The sequence below is a fragment of the Palaemon carinicauda genome, chromosome 5 (genome assembly GCF_036898095.1).
Source record: "Palaemon carinicauda isolate YSFRI2023 chromosome 5, ASM3689809v2, whole genome shotgun sequence".
In the NCBI taxonomy this organism is placed as follows: Eukaryota; Metazoa; Arthropoda; class Malacostraca; order Decapoda; family Palaemonidae; genus Palaemon; species Palaemon carinicauda.
This window is the reverse complement of record NC_090729.1, coordinates 87,541,702-87,566,962: the sequence shown is the minus strand read 5'-3', so window position 1 is coordinate 87,566,962 and position 25,261 is coordinate 87,541,702. Positions and strand designations below refer to the sequence as shown.

General features: G+C 38.2%; 1 protein-coding gene across 10 annotated transcripts in view; it reads right to left on the bottom strand.

Moving 5' to 3' along the window:
* Positions 1-25,261, bottom strand: part of Tango10 (transport and golgi organization 10) — a 1,007,732-nt gene that overhangs the window by 333,576 nt on the left and 648,895 nt on the right. For all 10 annotated transcript variants that reach the window (XM_068373850.1, XM_068373851.1, XM_068373846.1 and 7 more), the window contains one exon: positions 11,360-11,597. In XM_068373850.1, the coding sequence (XP_068229951.1) occupies positions 11,360-11,597 (238 nt within the window). The remainder of the gene's footprint in view (positions 1-11,359; positions 11,598-25,261) is intronic.

The following is a 25,261-nucleotide window of genomic DNA, read 5'->3' as shown; positions in this document are numbered from 1 at the left end:
GATCATAATCGTAATTCTTACTAGACTACAAATTAGGCTGAAGAATGGACATATATCTTATTCTACATAGGCCTGGTTGTTAACAAAAGTAGATTTTTAGTAATATATTATACAAAATACTACAACAGCGCTCTGCAAGTTTTAAAGTTTTTAATTCCTGTAACCCTTTAGTTTTAAAGATTTTAGAGTGGCATTTTATCATTAGGCTGAGAGGTATAACAGTTCGATTTGACTGGGTTCTGGCACACGTAGGTATGTTTGGAAATGATGAGGCAGATTTACTGGCAAAGAATGCTGCAGCTAAGAAGCTACCAAGAAGGTATCCCATCATCTGTAATGATTTTTTTTACCTAGCATAAAGAATTTGTTTTATATCAATTGGTAACAGCATTGGGATAGTTTAATTAGAAATAAGATTGAAGAAATAATGGAAGTTATATCTTCTTGGAGGTATAACATGATGCCCCTAAAGTGGGAGACTACTCTTTCTTATCTTTGCATTGGTCAAACTTGGTTGACACACGAGTTTCTGATGACTGACCAACACCAGCCATATGAGACGACTGTTTGCTACCCCCGAGCGAGTCATTTGTTGACAAAATGCCCCACTTTTACCTCCTTGAGAAATAGATATCTGTTTGAGGCTCTAGAGTAGGTGGGTATGACAGGTTCATCCTTGCCAAGATTCTCGGACAGGATGCCTTGTACTATGATTGTGGCATTTTTAAATTTATTTCAGAAACAGGTCCTTCCAATATTGCTCAGCTCCCAAAATCTATTCCAGTCTACCTTCTCAATGTTCCATCATGCCGATCTCAGTAAGGGTGGGTTGTTAATGTTTATTATAGTTTCAGCATTATCACTAGTATGCCAATCAGACATGAAAGTGTGTGGGCTCTCCTGTATTAAGGAGTCTCACATCTTCATTTTCCACGATTAATTACTTAATATTGACCATTTTTTTTTGCTGAAATATTACCCATTAAGGATGTCTATCATTCAAATATACCAGTAAAAGAAAAGTTTGAGTGAGTTGTTGAATCACCTTTACTAAATCATCATACGAAATGTCACTTAGAGGCAAGTAAAGAGAGCAAATAGTGTATTTTCTTCCCATTTCACTTTGTACAACCACTGCCTGTGGAGGTGTATGAATAGACAAAGATATTTGGGGAACATCTCGACAAACGTATACAAGAATTCCGCCATAACTCCACGTTTATTGATCATATGGTGTCCTATAGCTAATATATTTGTGAGAGTAATGCATATTACTGTATCATCAAGCTTGCTCTCATGTACACATACAATTATGGGGGAGTGCTCATGAATGAGAAGCTTTTCTTCATAATTGAACCTAAAACAATTCCATTGCAAAATGGAGAAAAAACACTATCTTTTATATTCTTGAAGACATTTGGGTTGAGGTTTTCCCAATGGTAGTTTTTTGTTTAAAATTTTCTTGAAAACATTTAGGTTGAGGTTTTCCCAAAGGTAGTTTTTTGTTTAAAATTATTTCCTGCAGGCTTCTTTGGAGAGGATCTTGATAAATTAGGGTTTATATTTATCTTTTCTTCATGTCCTTTTTACCTAATTGTTGAGGAGGAGGATGAATCTAAATTTGAAATTTTTATTGATTTAAGTTGTTTTCTGGTTGATATGAAATATCAACAGACAAAATACCATACCTATTTGATGTCCTAATTTTAGTGTTCTTTGGAAGGGGTGAGACAGAGATGGAGGCATTTCTCTTTTCTGATTAAAAGGTGGAGAGGTATCAGGTTTTAGCATCTTCCCCACTACAGGTACAACAGATCTCTTTTTTAAGGAAAAATTCCATAAAATTAGACAAAGATATAACCTGAGTTTGGTAAGTACTATCCTTTGTAATGGGGGATAAAGGTCGAATAAAGGTGGGCAATGCCTTATCGTTAATACATAGTGTCAAAAGTTCCGGAGGCAATATCCTTGCCTCATCATGCAGCATTTTATCAGCGGATTATGGATTTCTTTTTCCAGAACTACTTATATTAATAGGTTAGTTGGATGTCTCCTGTGGAATATTTCCTCCTGATTTCCATGTCTTTGCATAGGTAGTTTATTTATTCGACAGTCTCTTGACATGCCTTACACTTACATGTTAAATACTGTAATTTATTTAGTGAAGGCAGCTTATTCTAACTTACATAACTGACAGCTCCTATAAGTAGTTTATGATTAAAGTTGCAGTTCAAACACCTTGCCTCAATGTATATTCTATATGGTAAAGATTGGAACAAGTACTACACATTTTTTCATTCTTGCAAACTTTGGAAGGATGACCAAATCTAAAGCAAATAAAACATCAGAGTAGCTTCTGCTTAAAAGATCAAACTTCAATCCATTCCTTTTCTTTGTCAATGAGGAAAGTCACATCAGTATCCAGGAAGGTAAGAATAATCACTGATATTCTAAGGACTTTTTGCACTTTCCATACGGTTAAAGAACAAAAGGCCAGTACCCCTTTCGTAAATTCATACAAGTCTCTATTGAAAACTACGCGCCTTCCATACCTAAAGTTTAGATGGGGTTTGACATTCAACTTCATTTCATCATTACCTGTCTTTGAATATAATAATGTAACAATGTGTGTATGAATTGGCATTTAGAGGTAACAGTTCTTTCCAAATCGAGATATATCTTCAGGTTCGATGGTTCTTACTTTCTTGTGAAGAAATTTCCAGATCTTAAAATAATAACTTGTACTCCCCTTAGATTGAGCAACAAGCCACATTGATGGTTTTGGCTTTCTCTTGGAAGGCATAACTACTTCAACATCTCTATTAATCCAGTCTGCAGGTCTGTCACATTTAGATCTTTTGGTACCTCATCACACAGAGCACCTTCACTATCCAAATTAATCGTTTCAACATACATAATGCTACTTATGGTATTAAATGCATCACCAAGATTAAGATAGGATACCCATGAATCTCATTCATCATCTTGAAATTTCATTCTGATTTCCATTATTATTCTATAACACTTAAATACTTTATATAGTTTATCCCAATTTGTCTCTACTGGAATTTGGGTAACATGAAGGATTCACAGTGTCCTTGTTACCCAAATTACTTGATTTTGGTCCTTTTTACTTCCTAAGTCACAGAATTTTTCTTTATTAAACTAGCAGAGGTCGACAACAGTGCCGGGGGGGAGTTGGCATATCTAGGGGAGGAGGGGTCGTTATGCGAAGCATCCATATGAAAGGGTCATGTTTGCTTTGGTTTTTGGCTTTTTGTAGGTTCACCTGCTTGAGAATATTAAGATAGCATCACACGTTGGAAAGGACATTTGCTTTCTCCACTATTGGCACAATGACAGTATACCCTACTAGTGGGATAGCACCAAAACAAATGTATTGTATAGAACTTAAGGGGTAAGCAAAACTAGCCTGTTAGAACTGTAACCAAGAAATTATGGAATCATCCTCCCCATATCTGTTGTGATAGGCTTCCGGCCAGAAGCTGAGTGTCTTACGTCAAGGATTTGATGCCCCTGGATTCCGATCACCCAACCCTCGAGAATAGTTCTGCCTAAAAAGGTCCAATACCATCTTCAGTTCGACTAAGATCATGCAATACTCTCACATAGCTCTGAATGCAAATAACTTCCAACCTTTAAACTGAGATCCCTTCTCCCATTCATCTAAGCAGGCAGTAATATTGAATATGGAAATATCAATGACATCTAAGGAAGAAAGAAAACAAAAAATATAAGGAAACTAGAAAAGCACTCTGAGAGTCCAGACCTCCACCACGGCAACTAATTTCTCGAGGTTATGGTTAATTCAGTTGACCCTTTGCTCGACCTTGACCATAATCTTTGACCTAGAAGTTTCAAAACTGAATCACTTCCACGTCTCAACATAACAATTAATCCCTGAAAGTTTCACTAATTTATGAGTAAAATTGTTGCCAGGAAGTTGTTCACAAACAGACAAATGGACAAGCATCGGGCGAAAACACATTCACCTTCAAACTTCATTGATATAGGTAAAAAAAAAAATTTGAAAGTATATATATTAAGATAAGGGAAATATTACTCCTAGAGTCAGGACCAAAATATGAAAGAAAGTTGTTAAAATTAGGAGGAAGTCAGAGCAATATCGAGAAGTAGCAATAGAAAAGAGAAAAATTTGGATTTGAACTAGGAGATGAATTTCAGAAGCCTTCTTGCCCATCATAGGGCTTTAACTGGTCAGTCTAAGAATGTATCAATAACTAGAAATAGGTAACTACATATTGTTAAAACTTTCAATGCATCTTTAAAAAAAAAAAAAAAAAAAAAGTATTCTTAAGGTGTTTTCCTTTTTTTTGGAAAGAATTTCCAAAACTTAGTTTAATTTGGTGCTCAAGCATCTGGGATTAGATATCTACTTTCAAGTAAACCTGTCTGGATAGGCTCTCAGTAAACAGGTCTACTTGTCAGGAATAAGATGTGGTTTTACAAATGTAGTAGGTTCAATTTTGAAAATTTGGGATACTTTCCCTTATAAATCTAACATTTAAACACAGTAATCTATAGAATATCTTTTAACGTTTGTTTCGAGAGTGCAAGTTGAATGCCTTTTTTGCCTTCATTCACAGTTAATTTTTTAAAAACCGAGAGTTGGTTACATTTCCTTTGTTCACTTACCCTTACTAGAAATGGTTGTAAGTATTTCATCTGCGAATAGTGGTCCTTGCTGCATAAGAGACGTTCAGTATATTTTGAGCAAACTACGAACATTGCAGGAATTGATTCTAACTGATTAAGTGAGATTAGAATACCAATTCATCCTCTTTTTAAACGTCATTGCATTTTCTTGTTGAAGGTTTTGGGCTCAGAAAATCATCAAGTTTGGATGCATATCTCATAAGATTCTTGTAGATTAAGGAGCTAGATATTAGAAATAAGTTTACTTCTCTTAGATTTCACAGAAAGGTTTCTTTAGAAAAGAATTCTAGAGACACTTCAATGACATGCCTGTTTGATGTTAGAAGGACATCTTCTTGAGAAATTCTGACACTTATCAAGATTACTGGCCTCTAGCGGTTCCTTACTGTTGCCTTCTAAATTTTTGGAAAAAATTAAGTTATGGGTTTCTTTATTTTTTAAATATAGTTAGCAAACAATCTGGAGACCTGTTAGGAAATGGTTCTTAAGATCTTCCCATTAAATTCTAGACCTATTGAGTCTAGAACTCTAATTGGGTTATGCATTTCAAGTTCTTGATGACCATCTCTTTCTATAATTGGCATCCCACCTTCAACAGTTTGGAAGTCAGCAACTCAACAATAGGCGAGGTTCATAGAAATAAAAAATTTTAATAATAATGTACGAGAAGGGAAGGTGGTGCAAGGTTGAATGTCATGTTGAATGGAGAGTTACTTGAGGAGGTGGATCAGTTTAAGTACTTGGGGTCTGTTGTTGCAGCAAATGGTGGAGTGGAAGCAGATGTACGTCAGAGAGTGAATGAAGGTTGCAAAGTGTTGGGGGCAGATAAGGGAGTAGTAAAAAATAGAGGGTTGGGCATGAATGTAAAGAGAGTTCTATATGAGAATGTGATTGTACCAACTGTGATGTATGGATTGAAGTTGTGGGGATGAAAGTGATGGAGAGACCGAAATTGAATGTGTTTGAGATGAAGTGTCTAAGGAGTATGGCTGGTGTATCTCGAGTAGATAGGGTTAGGAACGAAGTGGTGAGGATGAGAACGGGTGTAAGAAATGAGTTAGCAGCTAGAGTGGATATGAATGTGTTGAGGTGGTTTGGCCATGTTGAGAGAATGGAAAATGGCTGTCTGCTAAAGAAGGTGATGAATGCAAGAGTTGATGGGAGAAGTACAAGAGGAAGGCCAAGGTTTGGGTGGATGGATGGAGTGAAGAAAGCTCTGGGTGATAGGAGGATAGATGTGAGAGAGGCAAGAAAGCGTGCTAGAAATAGGAATTAATGACGAGCGATTGTGACACAGTTCCGGTAGGCCCTGCTGCTTCCTCCGGTGCCTTAGATGACCGCGGAGGTAGCAGCAGTAGGGGATTCAGCATTATGAAGCTTCATCTGTGGTGGATAACGGGGGAGGGTGGGCTGCGGCACCCAAGCAGTACCAGCTGAACTCGGTTGAGTCCCTTGTCAGGCTGGGAGGAACGTAGAGATTAAAGGTCCCCTTTTTGTTATGTTTCATTTGTTGATGTTGGCTACCCCCCAAAATTTGGGGAAATGCCTTGGTATATGTATGTATGTAATAATAATGTTTCTATACTTGCCTGATTTTTTCATACTTGCCCCCCCCCCTTCCCCCCCCCCCCCCACACCTCCCAATTGACTTGTGATGTTAAGGAATATGGATTTTCTTTTACTTCAAAACTGAAGAACGAGAAACTCCTGTGTACTGCATACCAGTAACTAATAGATTATCTTATTACTTTACTGGAATGTTTCTATATTTTTAACGGAAAGAAATTGAAAAACATTTGATATATTTTGAAGGTAAACATCAATAAAACAAGCTTCTGAAATAGAAGCCATATGGAAATTAGGTGAGTATAGAGATAAAAAAAAAATCTGTTATTTTGAAAACGATTGTTTAAGTAAGCTGATATTTAAGAAACAAATGGGGAAAGGGCAAAATCTTCATAAACCTCCAACACACCATTTAGAAAAAAAGGAGGATGAGATAACTGGTAGAAAAGTGTGCGTGAGTGCACCCACTAGCGACGAAACTCTAGCTTAAAAGAGTAAAGGGTATACCACTATCCCGCACCATACCTGAAGTCTTACCCTGCAACAAAATTCAAAATCAATAACTTCATCAGGTCGGACTTCAACTCTTTGCATCAGCATCAAGTCTACCTTTCATTAATTAAAAAAAAAAAAAATCACTGCAACTAAAGACCTAAATTGAGACTGGAATACAGTTACTTGTTGAGCATAAAAATATAAAAATAATCACCAAGGATATTGTTGTCATGCTCATAATAGCTATATGAAGCTGCTAGTGCATCATCCAAAGGGTATTATGATGAGCCATGGATTATACAAGCTAAACATAGAATGATTTATGAAATTATGTAAACATGTACTAAATTGATAATCTGTCCTCATCTTCCCAGGTATTAATGTTATCAATTATAATCACTAACAATACATTATTCACATGACAGACCATTAATAAAGTAAAGTCCCAAGGGTAAGTGATGGCATGCACATCAGTGGACATCAGCCTCTATAGATAAAAACAATTCTCATTCAACTAATAAGCCATAAATGTGATAATTATGATACATATCCAACTGGCAAAGACAAAGATGAGTAAAACAAAGAAGTGCAATGTAAGTAGCCTGACAATGATGAAATAGGAAAAATCCAATGTCATTGGATGGGCAATAAACTAATGTGATATTTAAATTTGCTGGAACGAAAATTCATGCAAACGTCGAAAGTTCCATGTTCGCATAGTCGTAAATTCGTGTATTATCAATTTCAGCCATATTTTCCCCCCAAACGAAATCTTCAAACAATACATGTGCATAATAATCAGCCGTTGCGTGGATATGTTAGTTTGAGCGATCTGTCAGAGTAAACAAACAGACGACAGTTGTACTGCCTGTGATCACCCACCATTATGTATATAAATGTCAATTAGAGTGGTCCGTTTGGAATTAACAAACTGACATGTCTACTCTTAATTAGGTTTAATTTACACTTAACTCAAAAGCATGAAAGAGTAGACAGACAATAAAAGACCGATGACAATTTCAATACAAGTGGCTGGCTCCTGATTATACTGAAATAATAATAGGGTGTGAAAAATTCTTTACTCATTAGCATATTTATATATTGATATGTCTTTTCATTATCATTCTAGTGTTTTTGACAAAATAAAATCACTTCACCTACTGTATTTGGTGACAACATAAAGTTTCTGTTCGTTTTATGAAATATAACTAGAACAGTATGTCTAGCAGTATTCTTCAATTGCTGAGAAATGGCAAAGTTGCCACCTGAACACTTTTGTTACCAGTTGTGCCTGACCCAGACAAAGCTGTGAACTCAAAGGAGGAAATAGGTTTACAGGTGCTGCAAGAGCAAACTTGAACATGGCAAAATTCATCCAATTTTGTTTTACAAACATGAAAAGGAAATGCATACTCATCGGCTGCGCTTTTCATATTTTATCGGGGATGTCTCTTGTAATTATTGTTGTCAATAGTGTTTAATTATTGATGGATTTGGTTTCATTATAAATTTTTCAGGCTGCCAACAATACTGCACAAGTTGTGGCCTCTTCATCATAGAAAAGGAAACACCGTGAATAAAATCATTATGACGAGACACGTAACAAAATCACCGATTATGCTATCGATAATGACATAAGGAAATCTAGTGGGAAATTTCATGCTGAGATTCATGCTAAAGTTAATTAATCAACTGTTCGTGGAATAAGGGATTTACGTAGGAAAGTAAAGAAAGCATGTGTTACTGACGTCATTATAACCTTAACACATTCACTCCGGAGATCTCCAACCATGCTAGAACTGGATCTGTAAAGTGCATGTTAGGGGTGTTGTTGTAAAAGATTGTTATTGAAGCAGGTGCAGAGGCAATCATAATGAAGCATACGAAATAAACCTCAACGATATGATATCTCACAAGTGCATACCAATAGTTTATTGGTACATGCAAACATGTCTATTTCAGATCAAGCGCCGTTATAGTACGTGCTTGTCTATTTCAGATCGAGAAATGGTTATGACATATGAATCATTGTCTTGCATGTTATCTTTTACTGATTACTAATAAAACGAAATAAAATAAATTGAAAGCAAAAAAGATGTTTCAAGTAATTAGTGGTATATACAGTAATCATTATATTAATTCACCTAATATACATATTAGGTCAAATAGAAAGACAGACTTTAATCCACCAAAAGAGCAGGCAGGCTTTATATAATTAACCGGCTAATGGAAAAATCAAGGGTGTGGCAAACCACTATGCAAGGCATTTATAGACTAAGAGAAAGCTTTTAATTCTGTCAAAACATCAGCAGTAATGGAATCTCTTAAAAAATAACGCAGTAATGAAAGCTCTTAAAAAGCAAGGAATAGAAAAATCTTATGTTAGAACTCTTGATGATACCTATAAAGGAAGTACAGCAATCGTAAAACTTCAAAAAGATAAGAGAAAATTCTGATTGAGAAAGGAGTTAGGCAGCTTGTCTAGAAGTAGTATTTATAAACTTAGATTGGGAAAATATAGGAATTAATATTAATGGGGGAATACTTCAACAACTTAAGATTTGCAGATGACATACTTGTGTTTGGTGAAACATGAGAGGAATTATAAATGATAAAAGATTTGAATAGAGAAAGCAAAAATGTAGGACTGAAAATGAATATAAGTAAAACTAAGATAATGTTCAATGAAAATGTAGAGACAAGGAAAGAGTTATGGATGAGCCTCTGGAGATTGTTAATGAATATATATACTTGGGACACAGTAAGTGTTTCCCCAGGACACAAAGAATAATAAAAGTAATAACACTAAGAGACAGAAAAAGAGCAACATAGATACAATAGCAAATTGAAGTAGAGGATATTCTAACAACTTGTAAGAAAAAGAAATGGACATGGGCAGAACACATAATGAGAATGATGGACAATAGTTGGACATTATGAATAACAGAATGGGTTCCTATAGATTGGAAAGGAAGCAGAGGAAGAAAGAGAAGACGATTGATCAACAAACTAAGGAAGTTTGTGGGCAGAGACAATAAAGATATGTAAGTGGAAGGACATGTCTGAGGTCTTTGTTCTGCAGTGGACTAGTAACGGCTGATGATGATGATGATGACACGTCGTTATGATAAAATTTTGATACCCCGATGGCAACGATAATCATTACATGTATAATTTTGACAAAATAAAATATTTTGGAAAGTCCATATTTTAATTCAGATGATAGATTAAAAGACAGACACCCTAAATACATTAATGACAAGGAAAGACATAAAATTAATATAAAAGCATCATGTGAAATGCACCAGTTGACAAAAATATCACAGAGAATAACAACAATGAATCTATAAGTTCAAGTACTATACAAAGAGACCATAGACGATGACAACACTTGATAAAACAACGACAAATTTAAACAATAAATAAAAGGGCTAATACTAAATTAGTAAATAAAAGCATTACTATCAGTGATGGCCAATAAAGTTAATTATCAAGTTAAAAATGGCTCAAATAATGAATAAACATAATAAGGGAAGGGCAAATATGCCCATTTTTTCTGATGTGTTCTAAATTCGTATAACTCTTACAATTCAAGTTAGCTTTATAAAGAAACGGACTTCAATACACGCAGAGTATTTTGTATGAAATGTGCAAAAACTCATCCTACGTGAACAAAAATTATTTCACAGTACCCAGAACGGCTGTATTCATGTCACAAGTTACAACCAACAGGTAAAACCAAGACATAACTTTGTGACTTCTTTCAAGTGAGTAAATAGGAGCTACAGACAGTAGTATTTGACAAAGGTAAATTGATGGGAATGGTTTAAAACCATTTTGAATAAACTTGTAATCATCATCAGAGAGCTTAAATTTAAACATTTCAAACATGTAGAAATTGGTAGAAGAAGAAGGATGGTATTAATGGATTTTGTTTTGAGGTTAATTTGACAAACTTATACATATAATGGTAAAATCTCAATCTGTTAACATCTCGCATGGTTGTAGCAACACCCAGATTGACTTGATGGAATTTGCTGTTTTTAAGTAGACGGTTTTCCTAAATAATTATTGAATGATAGTTCAGTTTTCTAAACTATATGGAAATATTTCTGAAATATAATAAAAACGTATAATGTTAATGTATATGTATTTCAGATAACATTAAAACTTATGTCACTGTTACCTTCGAAATTCTCAAACTTGGGGTATGTAAATTACCCTATTTTGGTGCAAAATTGAAAATATCCAGGTACCCAGATTTCTAAAGAAGTTCTAGTATATTTTATACCATAATCCCTTCAGTAATGTAAAATTAGTTTTATAACAATTTTTATAAATTTAGCTTGGCATATGGTGAGTAGTGTTGGGTCATGGACTTTCATTAAATCTCATCTATTACATTTGAATGGTCTACTTCGAAGATAATTGTCATATGGCTGCTGAGCAAATTTTATTGCAGCATGGCCAGAATGTTAAGGTGCACATACATGCCAGTAGCCAGTTGAAGTTCCTACTGTAAAACCAAAAAGGTAATTTTTCAATTATGGTTTTCAGTATAGTAGTAAACTTCATGAATACACTTATTTGTAAAACTCACCTCATATGTTAACCATTCCATTCGATCCATAGCATCACAAGAGCTTGTTGTAGAGTCACGGCGTAGATAGAGTTTACCACAAGAAGGTGTGATGGAAAGAGGTGGAGATGAAACAGTTGTAGATGAACTGGTGCCTGCTCCTAACACAATGAGAGATGGCGGGGGCTCACCTGGCGTGGTTGCAGGTGTCGGCATTGACAATCTTTCTTCTTGACGATGCAACCAAGTCACAACAATGCTATAAAAATAGAATACTGTACTGATAAGAAATTGCATTATTTCAATACTTCCTGGATGTTTCCTATGCTTCCCTAATGAAGCTACCACTTTCTCTCTCCCTCTCTAAAAATACCTACCTCACTAGTATGTCATTGGTTCAGCAATGCCATCTGTGACACTCTATGGTAAACAATATTGGCATAGAGACACCTCATACTTCATAACTTGGAAGTGTATTTGAAGTAAAATGTAAGTAGGAAGGGGGAGATTAGGTGACTACTAGGTAAATATTGAAACAATAAATTTCATTAATTTCAGTAAATCTTACCTGTCCTTCACTATGCTAAACCCCACACCCTTATGAAGAAGGATGAGTTAGAGAGACTAAAGAAACTTTCAAAACTAAATAGCTTTTACATACAAACCTCAAAGAATGAATTTTCTAAACTTATTAATGTTCCATGGACTCATATTATTGAATGTGGCCAAAACATTCTTTTAAGACAGCATAAAAACAGGTATTTCTGGTGGGAAGGTAAAAAAAAACTACAAATCTTAAGCTAGTCTGTAACTAACACTAAACCCCCTAATATAACCTACAATAAAGAACCAATTAAATTAGTATATCACCTGCTGTTACTTACAGGACTTAGTACTCAGTAATTTGGCATGCCCCTCAGCTGCTGTCAAGACCCTTCCTAAAGATGGAGTTCTAAAGATTTAAATTAAGAGAATAAGTAGCACTCCTAACATCATAAACCCTGCGCTTTTATCACTAAGCCTTTAATAAATCTTTTCTGGGATCCAACCTGTGCCGCCCAGTGAAATGCTCCTTTTACATCATTTCTAAGGTAAAAACTGCTATGAATTTACCAGAGAAAAAATTGTATAGGAATGTTAGGTTGAACCCAGCTCGCTCACCTTAATAAGGTGTTGGTATAATACTGGGGCATGATTAAATCACAACCAGAGGTCTTGCACCATTTAGATATCTCCTGTCAATATCCCCGAACAGCGAGGTGCCGTTCAACATCCTAGCTCTGAACGCTACTACGAACGATCCCACCCACGCCAGTGACATCATTCCTTTTTCATAGCACCAGCTTGATACGTTATCTTTATTCCGGTGTGTGTTTTCCTTGGATTACCCAGGATTTATCTCAGGATGTCGGACCCTACCGTCATTCCAGCTAAGTTAAGTACCAGATCTATGAATTTTGAGATTTTGGAGGTGGCCTTGCCCTTATTTATTATTTTATCACAGTTTTATTTTATCCGCGACCCCGCTTCGGGTCCTCGTTGCGGTCGGCCACCTCCTTTCTCTCTCTCTCTCGTCGTTCTTAACGTTTTACAATGAGTCTTCTATACTGATTGTTCCTCGTTTTGAACTTTTCTGGGTATCCACGGTTCACATCCCGTGTTATTTTATGTTATGGTATTCTGTTATTACGATAACAGTTGTTTACCATATTACGGTATCGTAATTTCATGTTAGGTTGGCATGCCTGGTAGCTTTCGAGCGTTACTAGTTTTACTTCGTTTTACGTTCCGCTCGTCATGTACGTTCATAACGATCTTATTAGCATACGTTTTTTTACTAGTATTAATTAGTTCGAAGGGACTTTCACGAGGCAGTTCTATGTTTTACGTTTTTTATCGGCACTTCACCGACTTTGTGTTATGTTGGTAGCCCTGCCTAGCTCCACGCGCTGTTAGGCTTGGTCTTCCCCTGTCTCTCTGTTCGTCCCTCCGTACTATCTTACGATTGATATTATTATTATAATCATTATTATTATTATTATCCAGCATGCCTTCCTCTTTTATTTACCTATTAGTTATATTATTATATTGCTTATCCTAGTCTTTCCGTGTGATCATTCCAGTCGTGGGTCTTTGTTCAGGTTGGTACACCTGTCCTCTGCCCCACTTGTTAGCCTCCCTCCCCCCATCCGCCCGGCACCCCCACCCCAGGGTTGCCTTCCCTCTCTCTCTCTCATGTCGAATCGTAGAGTCAGCTGTTTTGCGTTACGTTCTCTCCCCCGGGGCCTTCGCTTAACTCCGTACTGGGCGGTTCCCGATTGTATGCGAGGCTTATTATTATACATTATTTTTGCAGTTTTCCCCCCTACCCTGCCGTAGCCGTTTCTTTCCGCCGACTCGATTGGCCATCAGTCGGCGGGAGGCATTCTGCTTTGTCTACGGTATCATGTTGTGTTTATATTACATATTTTTCACATTCATTCCTGCTACATCCTCCCGGTCCCGCACCTCACAGACCCATTATAGATCCCTCCACCCCTCCCTCCTTCTATGGTGTTCCGCACTTCACGGACTCCATATGTTATTATTTCATTACGGGATCCCCGGACGTAGCTTTCACTTTATTCCCTGGTTGAGTTGATTAATCCTGTGTGCCGTCGACGGGTTTGACCCTCGACTCCCCCCCCTGTCCGCCTTCTCCGGTGGATTTTCATGAGCCCTGGGCTCTCTCGGTTGTCTCTCCGGAGCCAACGTTACCTGTAACCACTTGGATTAATCTCATCTATATATATTCACATGTATATATATATTCTCCCTGTTCTCGACCCCGCCCCTCGAATACGATCACGATTACGGATTGACTTATTCTTATCTATATTACAGTCGTAGTATATCTTTTCACCACGATAGTGGTATAATTTAAGACCCCGGAGCCCCCAGGCCCCCCTTGCTTATCTACAAGATACTCATGTATCTTTTATTTTACAGACGGTACGCTGTGCGATGACGGCATGCTCGGCGGTCCTCCACCAACCCTGCGGCCACGATGTGTGTCGTTCACATGGCCACTGTGCTGTCCTGGTAAATGATTTGATTGTTATGGCATCCGGACAATTGTGTAGTTTGCTACAAAATGACCTCCACTTTAACATCTGACTCGGTGAGTGGAATTACTTTTAGCAATAATACAGACTTGGTAAGTGGAGTTACAATTAATTACTATTAATTACAATTAATTACAATGAATTAATTGTAAGGACACTGTTCTTTGGACTCCTCGCATGCCCTTCAATAGCTTCGTGTCTCCGAAGCCCCTGATCTTTTTCCTTTTTCTTCAGCATGATTTTCCTTACCCTCGCTAATAGTCTGTTCTCTTTCAGAGCTCCCAACTTGAAAAGAATACGGCTCAGGCGACCCTCAAAATCTGGATTGGCGGGTTCGCCCGTAATGTGAAGGCCAAAAAGCCTTACATTCTCTCTGAGGGATGGTGCTCTCGCCTTTACCCGCACGCAAAGACTTCGGCTGCGGTCCCCAAAGAGTTGGCGGATCCTATCATTGAAAATATTGAATCCCTACTATTGGCCCCGGATCAAGAGGAGACAGGCGGGACGTTAACAGAGGACGTCGCTACCCTCAATTTAGACGTAAAGCCCATAGCTCTGGATGAACCCGACACAGGTAGGGACATAGGTGAGTCAGGTGGGTCCCGGGCTAAGATTCCTCTCCTTAGCCCGACTTTCTCTTCTATTTCTGACCAATCTTCCTTTCAAGGATTCCCGGGGCCTAGTCCCTAAGAGGAAGTATGAGCCGGCTAGTAACCCAATCCAAGGTAGGAAGAGGTTGAGGCCCTTCCACTCCTCGCAATTTAGATAATCTCTTCAAGTGGTACAACCGGTCCCGGTTCAGTCTGTTCCTCAAGGTTTCAAGCCTTCGACCTCAAAGGGCCAACAACAACAACAGTACGTGTTGGTCCCTCAAGCTCAAGTCGCCTCGACTTCGTTCACCACCTAACCCGCCTTTAACCCCACGTATGAATCTCAGGGTTCTTTCCATGGCTACCAGTGCCACAGGGGCTCCAGAGGTGCCTTTCGTAACCGAGGTGGCGGAAGGGGTTCCCACCGAGGCAAGTCTTTCCGCGGAGGCAGGGGCGGCAAATCATCCTCCAACCATTGAGAACTTGCAGGTAGGAGGAAGGCTATACAAATTTCGGGACCATTGGAAGTTCAGCAATTGGGCTTCCAGCATAATTTCAAAAGGTCTGGGGTGGAGCTGGATACAGGGACCCCCCCCCCCCACCGAACAGTTTCTACCAGCTCCCAACGGAAGAGCTACATTCATTCACGAAGGATCTCTTGCAAAAGAACGCAATCCAAAGCATACATCGCTTAATATTTCAAGGTCGCTTATTCAACGTGCCAAAGAAAGGCTCAGACAAACAAAGAGTAATCCTGGACCTGTCTCTTCTAAACTCCTTCATTCGTTGCGACAAATTCCACATGCTTACCGTCTCGCAGGTGCGGACCTTACTTCCCCGTGGGGCCGTCACCACCTCCATCGATCTTACAGATGCCTACTATCACGTTCCAATAGCAAGGCATTTTCGTCCTTTTCTGGGCTTCAAGCTATGCGAACAAGCCTATGCATTCAAGGTGATGCCATTCGGGCTCAACATAGCGCCCAGAATCTTCACCAAATTAGCAGAGACGGTAATTCAGGAACTTCGAACACAGGGGATATAAATAGTGGCTTATCTCAACGATTGGCTGATCTGGTCTGACAACGTCCGGAACTGCCACATAGCAACAAACAAGGTCCTCTCTTTCCTTCGACAATTAGGATTTCAGGTCAACCTCGAGAAATCCCGCCCGGTCCCGGAGACCAAGTTTCAATGGCTGGGGCTACAATGGGATCTATGTTCCCATACGTTGTGCCTCCCAAAAACCAAAAGGAAGGAAATAGCGAAGAATACGAAACAGTTTCTCAGGGATAAGTTGATGTCCAGGAGGAACCAGGAGAGGATCCTGGGTTCCTTACAGTTCGCCTCTGTGACAGACATCGTCCTAAGGTCCAAACTAAAGGACATAAACAGAGTTTGCCGCTCCAGAGCAACCAAAAACGTCGAGACAGGCGAGCTCGTCTTCCCCCAATCCTGAGAAAAAGTCTGCAGACTTGGACGAAGATCAAGAATCTTTCCAAGTCGGTTCCTTTACAACACAAGAAAGTCCAACGGTTATGGTCACCGGTCTTCCAACAAATGCACGTCAACGTCCTAGAGGCCATGGCAGCCTTCCTCACTTTAAAACGTCTCAATCCAGCCAGGAATCTCCATATCAGACTGGTTCTCGACAGTGTAGTCATAGTACACTGCCTCAACAGAGGAGGCTCCAGATCAGCCCAAATAAACCACATCATGTTGAAGTTTTTCTCCATGGCGGCAATGCATAAGTCCATCTAGCAGGAGTCCGGAATGTGGTAGAGGACTCACTTTCCCGGACGACTCCGCTAGAGTCAGAAGGGTCACTAGACAATCGATCTTTCCAGTGGATGATATCTCCAGTCCCGGGTCTCCAGGTGGATCCGTTTGCGACAAAATCCAATCGCAAAATAGATTGTTACGTAGCCCCCAACCTGGACCCTCAGGCTTATGCCACGGACTCTATGATTCTAGATTGGAATACCTGGAAGACGATTTATCTGTTTCCTCCAGTGAACCTCCTGCTGAAAGTTCTGCACAAACTCAGATCCTTCAAAGGTCAAGTGGCTCTTGTAGCCCCCAACTGGTCCAAGAGCAATTGGTTCCCCTTGTTGCTAGAACTAGGTCTCCACCTCCAGCGGATTCCCAATCCGGTGTTAACAAAGACAGTGCAAACTCGCAATGTGTTCGCTTCCTCAAGGATTCTGAATGCCCTAACTTTATGGACTTCATGAAGTTCGCAGCCCAACGAGGTGCAAACATCGATCCTTTGAATACTATTTTCCTGGAATCTGACAAAAGGGAATCTACTCTCCGTCAATATGACTCAGCTGTCAAGAAATTAGCTAAGTTCTTGAAAGATTCCCAAGTTGAGAAAATGACGATGAACCTAACTGACATTCTTCAGAACTCTCTTCGAATCTGGCCTGGCAGCCAATACCATTATTACAATCAAGTCAGCCTTGAGGAAGATCTTCCATATTGGTTTTGACATTGATCTAACGGATTCATATTTCTCATTCATTCCGAGAGCTTGTGCCAGACTAAAACCTTCAACTCGCCATAGCGCAGTTTCCTGGTTTTTGAACAATGTTCTTAAGCTAGCCTCTGACACCTCGAATGAATCCTGTAACTATATGGCATTATTAAGAAAGACACTTTTTCTTTTGAGCCTCGCCTCTGGCTCCAGAATCACAGAATTGTCAGCCTTATCTAGAGACCCAGGTCATATAGAGTTTCTCTCTTTGGGTGAGGTCCTTCTCTCCCCTAACAAAGTTTTCCTGGCTAAAAAAGGGGACCCCCAAAACAGGTGGTCTCCCTGGAAGATATTTCCACTTCCTCGGGATCCATCCCTGTGTCCAGTTACCACCCTGAAACCCTACTTAAGTAGAACTCCCACCACAACCACAGGGCCTTTATTTATTAGAGAACATGGAGGAACTATTACCCTTAGGGGAATCAGACAACAAATTCTTTATTTTATTAAACAAGCTAATCCTGAATCATTCCCACGTCCATGATATTCGAGCTGTAGCTACTTCAATTAACTTTTTCCACCACATGAAATTTGATGAGCTCTCAAAATATACGGGTTGGAAGTCCCCTAAAGTTTCCAAGCACCACTACCTAAAACCTTTAGAAGCTCTTAAATTTGCCACAGTAGCAGCAGGGAATGTAGTTCCTCCTGAAGGTACTGAGACCTAATCACAACATATTGCTCTATCCTCTTTCCCTCCTGCCTGGCTTACTTATTGTTTCTACCTGGTTTTGTTTGTCCTTTACCATACACTCTTATGGTGTATTATTTTATTATACATTATGATCAATTTCCACAAATTGTTTTTGATTTCATCTGTGCTTAAATCCCCCGAGCTGATTTTATTTTATTTTATTACACCAAGAATGTGATTATGGATCTCCTTTTTGCTTGGTTTTACTTTCATCCCTTGATTGGATTGTATACCATTTTTTATATTCATATCTATGTTGAATTCTTACCTACGGGTTACCTTGTTGAATTGTTTACCAAGCTTGATTATCACTATTCATATCTATATTCAATGCTTACCTACGGGTTTCCTTTTTGAATTGATTATCGTGTTTAATTATCACTTTCATATCCATGTTGAATACGTATTTACGGGATTCCTCATCCCCCCTGTTTGATATTAAAATCACCATCTATGTTATTTTTGTGTTATTTTTCTCCCCAGGTAGTTAGCCATATTGGGTCCCTATTCTCTGATACTATTTCACTGGGCGGCACAGGTCGGAGCCCAGAAAAGGGATTTTGACGTAGGAAAAATCTATTTCTGGGCAAGAGACCTGTGCCGCCCAGTGAACCCACCCGTCCCTCCCTGTCGGGCCCCAATCTGGGGTGCTATAGGAGTGAAGTCACTGGCGTGGGTGGGATCGTTCGTAGAAGCGTTCAGAGCTAGGATGTTGAACGGCACCTCGCTGTTCGGGGATATTGACAGGAGATATCTAAATGGTGCAAGACCTCTGGTTGTGATTTAATCACTCCCCAGTATTATACCGACACCTTATTAAGGTGAGCGTGCTGGGTTCAACCTAGCATTCCTATACAAATTTTTCTCTGGTACATTCATAGCAGGTTTTACCTTAGAAATGATGTAAAAGGAGCATTTCACTGGGCGGCACAGGTCTCTCGCCCAGAAATAGATTTTTCCTACGTCAAAATCCCATTAATGCCTCAACTTGTCTTGAAACACGTTCTCTGAATACCTATTCAGTTTCCAAGCTAACAAGGAAATGAGGATATTATGAGGCAAATAGCCCATCTTGTAAATCATTCTTGGCCCTGTAAACTTGCAGAAGAGATAAGACCATTTTATTTACTACAAAGCCAAAATTCTTGGAAAAAAATATAATTCACTTATATGTTTTGCTGGTTGTTACTAAGATCACTGAAAATTTTTTTTCAATGCTTCAAACTGTGGACCTTTTAAATATTTCAAGATTACATCTAAATGCCAATGAACTGATTTAACAAAGGAGGTTTCTCAATACTGATGATCTGAACACAACTGCAATGATATCAGGAGAGGATAAATCTACCTCATATGTTTGAGTACTGTACTAGGTATTGACCTATACACTTTACTAGGTGAAAAAAATGAAACAAATCTAACTGCTAAATTATCGTTAGAATATCTATTTGAAGCTAAAATAGTCTGAAGGACCTTGAAAGTTTTAACTCTGGGAATACATGATATCCTAATATTCAATGATATTCTAAACGTGTTGAATACTAATTGAATCATTGAGCTTAGAGGAAAAGTATAAAAGTTCATGCCTGACTAATCCTTTAACATAGCTTCTAATCCTGTAACATAGCAAAACGCCTCGATTCTCTTGTTGATAGAACTAACAAGCATATCTATATTTGGGTTATTACACCAATTTAAAATTTCATGACATACCAACAGATGTAGAGACCACTCATTCGGAAGCACTTGACATTTCCTGTTCAACTGATCAGCTTGAAAGTTCAGTTTGCACAGAGTATATTGAGGTAGTAGTTAGATCATCCTCATTTTCATCCTTGACAATAACTTGGCTATATGGAAAAAGGTCTCCGACCTGGTCCCTTCTTGTTTTCGTATGTAGAGAGCTGTTGTACTGTCTATTAAAACTATAATGCACTTTCCCATAACAAAAAATTCTTAAGAAAGTATTGACTCGAACACTGCATAAATTTATATGTAGTGATGACTCATGATCTGCTCAGTGCCCTTCCATATGAAGATAATCCATAGTCACTCCCCATCCTTCCTGGGATGCATTGCTAAATAGGGGAAAATCTGGAATGCTCAATTCTAGAAAAACCTCATGAGTTAATCAATAATGATTGTCCTACAATATGATTAGTTCTAATTAGTTCTGAATAGGCGCATTGAAAGATGTCTTCGGCTCAGACCACCCATCCTGATGACATTAAATATGAAACTGGAATTCTCTTATTCTCAGTAGCACCAGTGATACGAATTTCTCTGAGGCCATAACCTCGAGAAATCTCATCCACATGTGTACAAAAAGATGATTCCTCCCTTTTTATTTTGCCAACAACTTCAGAAATGATCATATTCTATTCTCCTTAGGAAAAGACTGTGAAGGATCTAAACTTATTGTCATTCCCAAATATAGAATCTTCTGAGTTGGTGTCAAAAGGGAATTCTGCAGACTAAATAGAATCCCATGATTTCTAAATGAATGAATAAATGACATGGAATTTTGTGGCATCCTGCCATAGGTCATAGGAGCCGATATGATTTATTATAGACAAGCTATGACAGGCGAATCAATTTAAAACCATAAAAGCAGAATGTTCAGGATAAAAGTTAAATAGGTTTAGAAGACCTACTTATGAAATAAATCTAAAAATGCTGCTGGTATCGTACAAGACATCCTACCCAACAATCTTGGAAAGGGTGAATCTGTTGTCCCCAACTCGAGCCTCAAACAGAAATCTATTTCTTAGGTACCCAAGAGTGGGGGGAATTCAGTTGATAAATGCCTCACTATCAAGGGTATAGCCAACATTAAAAAAAAAAAAGACCAAAAGGGGACTTTTCTCCTTTTCACTCCTATCAGCATGATGAGGGATTCAGATAAGTTTAGTTGCTACTGCTAAGGTGCTACAGCCCACCCTTTCCCGTTATCCACCACAAATGAAGTTTCTTAGGCTGAATCCCCTACTGCTGCTACCTCAGCGGTCACTAAGGCAACCGGAAGAAGCCGCAGGGCCAACCGGAACCGAGTCACAATCGCTCACCCTCCATTCCTATTTCAAGCACCCTCTTTTGCCTTTCTCACATGAATCCACCTATCACCTAGAGCTTTCTTCATTCCATCCATCCACACAAACTTTGGCCTCCCTCTTGTACTTCTCCCATCAACTATTGCATTCATTACCTTTTTCAGCATATGGCCATTTTCCAATCTCTCTACATGGCCCAACCACCTAAACACATTCAAATTCACTCTAGCTAAATAATTTTTTACACCCGTTCTCGCCCTTGCTAATTCGTTCCTAACCATATCTAATCGAGATACACCAGCCTTACTCATCTGGCACTTGCATCCTTAATCCTATTAATTAGAACTCTAGCATACAGTTTCCCAATGCCACTCAACAAACTGATACCCCTTGAAATACAACACTCATCCACATCTCCCTTACCTTTGTATAGCAGAACAATACATGCACACACCCAGTCTACTGGTACTATCAACAACATAAAACATACATTAAACAATCTCACCAACCATTCAAATACAGTTACACCCCTTGATTAAACATCTCGGCCCTCACACCACCCATAACAAGTTCTTTTCCTACTCTGGTTTCATCTAGTGCTTTCTCCACTTCCTCTCTTGTAGTCCCGCTCTCATTCTCATCTCCCATCTCAAGCACCTCAACACTTGCAACAGCAATTATATCTACCTCCCTATTATCCTCAACATTCAGCAACCTTTCAAAATATTCATGCCACCTTTTTCCATGCCTCTTCTTAAAACAACCTTCCATTTTCATCTTTCACTGTTTCTTCAATTCTCAATCCACCCTTCCTTACTCTCTTCACTTCTTTCAAAAACTTCTCATTCTCTCCATATGAATGTTATTGCAATGTGGCTGGTGTTGGCCAGTCATCAAAAACTCATGTGTCAAATAAGTGTGCCCAATGCAAACCTGACATATTGTGGTCTCCAAAATTTGGAGCATCCAGCTACACCTCCAAGGAGATATAACACTTATCTCCCTCAACTTATTTCTTCCATCTAGTATGTCCCAATCCTGTTGCCAATTTTCATAAAACAACCTCTTTATGCTTGGTAAAAGGTCATTGAAGAGGAGAGTATATCTTCTTGGAAGAAATTTAGCGGCAGTTTCCTTTACCACTTTACCTGTCCCCTCATTTCCAGGTATACCTAGCTGTGCCAGAGCCCATCAAAACTGAATTGTTATACCTTTAGGCTTAATAATGAAAAGCCAGTCTAAAATCATTAAAACTAAAGGGTTACTGGAATTAAAAACTTCTAATGCTTGTAGCACACTTTTTGCATCACTAAAAATGGTAAAATTGCCCTCCTTTAATGCCTCAAGTACAGATAAAAGTCAACTTACTATGTTCTTCAATATGCTCCATGAAAATAGACCAGCCTTTTAAGTCCATCTTGTTCTTTTTTTGTGCAAATAAAATTTCTATACAATGATATCTCTGGTAACTTCAATGGAGGGCTTGATGACATTGTAACTGGAAGCCCTTTATTTTTAGCTATATCAAAACTGTTTATTAATATTTTTTACTTGAACCCCGTAGGGTTGAAGAGCATTTGGGAGCAACTCATAATACATAGAATGCCTTACAAGGTTTGCAGTCTGAAAGCCTAAAGAATGCAGAAGTCTTTACAAACTAATCCAATTTGCAAAATAGAAGACATACGATGAAGTACTAAAGGTAATTCTACATCGTCAACTTGGAGACTTGGAATAGGTGAAGTTCTAAAAGCTCCTGTAGGAAAATCTGATACCAGTATGGTGAATAAAATTTAAAATCTTTAATTGGGGTGGCTGGGAGTATATTTTGCACCCATTACTAATTTATTTCATAAAGAATTTCTGCGCCATTTTAAAATAGTTTTGCAGTCTACCCTACATCATGTGTGGGACAAAAATTTTAAAAGATTTAGATCCTTAAGACATTTTATTTTTAAATATCAACCTTAAAATAGGGCTTCATCTACACATGGGATCTGTAGGCCTTTGATGTACATAGCTGAGTCTGGATATACCCCCTGAGTACTTTAGATATGAACAATAACACTTATCATTGTCAAAAACTTAAAAGCTCTTCATATCAGCCCAAGATTTCCAAACATATTGAGTAACCGCGTCTGATCAGTTGAGACTTCGATATAGATGACTTGAAAATCAGCTATTTGTTTAGGTAAAAAAAATACTCTAATGCCCAACAGATGCAGCCACCTCGAGATTGGCACCATCACTTTCATGCGCCATTTTCTAGCCAAAACATAAGCTTAAGAAACTATCTTGAAGATAAACCCCTTTTGTGTAACCTAAGAGTCCCACTTTTTAAAATTAATCACTATTCTGTTAATTCAGATTATCAAATATTGTATAAACTTAGTTTTATAACATAAAAGCATAGGTATTTCTTCATCCAGAATCAAGCATGCCTCGAGTGAGATGACTTTATAAAAAAAAAAAAAACTCGGAAGAGTGGCAGAAAAAATTCATATGAATCAAGCTAGCCTATAATTGACGAGTTACCTGGAATCTTGGAAAACAGGTATGTGGAAATATGCATCTGTCAGATCAATTGGGAACATCCAATCTCATTTCCTCAATGGGATGATTTTCCATTGGAAACTTGGTTAACACTGTATAATTGCTTCACATTGAGACATCCAGAACTGATCTCCAACTCTCTGGTGAATTTTTTATTAGAAAAATAAGACGGTAAAAAATTGGGAAGGCATCTGAAAATTCTTTTATGACTTGTTTCTTATAAAGCTTTGAAAATTTCAACTTAAAAATTTGAGATTTGACAGAATTGTTCAAAAAACCTAGAACTAGAATAGAATCAGCAGATGGCGGGGGTTGGAACTTTAAAGGAAACTGATATCTCTCCTTTACTGCAGAGATCCCAGAGATAGGGACAAAAGGACTCCCAGTTTTGGTAAAGTGAGCAAACCTTCCCTCCACTAGAAACGGCATGTCATGAATATCATTGATGTCTACTGTAACTGCCTCGAGCTCTTTCAAGATATCTATTTGTTCTATTCCTGGAAGGAGTATGAAGTAACACCTTGCCATATTGTGGTTCTCCTATCACACTCCCTCAATATATAAAGGATTATTTTGTCCAATATAATTAAATTTATATGGCAAATTCCTTAGTATACCTTAGTATTTTTTTTGCCAACAAGAGGAATATAAGATTTTTATCATTTCTCTGGTAAAATAAGCCCTTTTGAGAATATAAATCTATATAGCTAATTAATAAAAAAAAAGATACTCTACAGAACTAACAGTATATGACATTTATAAAAATATACATATTAACCCTCTTGTGCTTTTTGGGGGGGATATAAAAACGAGGTGTGTTACAATGTTTTCGCCCGGAGTAAAAAGTGGTTCTCTGGCAGACTAATTAATTTATTGATTTATTGACGCCGATATCGTTTAATGTAAATGAAAAAAGGAAAAAATATTCAATTAAAACCATAAAATCAAAGATGTCATTTTAAAAGTTAAATATCTTTCAGAAAACCTACTCCTGAAATAAAGCTAAAAAAACCACTAGCATGGTAGGACATCTCATGTCCAAGAATCTTGGCAAGAATGAACCTGCCAGTCTCACCTCGACCAGCAAATGCCTCACTATCAACGGTACTAAACAGTTGTCGCAATATGATTGATGTTGGCCAGCCAGCTAAAACTCATGCATCATCCGAGCGTGACCAAAGCGGAGACGAAAAAGAGAAGTTCCCCACTTTTGGGACATCCTCTTATACATCCAAGGAGATATAATATTACTTATTTCTCTCATCTTATTCTCAAGTAAACTATCCGAATCCTGTTGCCAATTATTATAAATAAAATTCTTGATTGTGGGTGAAAAATAATTACTGGAAATGGGATACCTTCTTGGTAGCAACTCAGCTGCTGCATTCACGGCTGG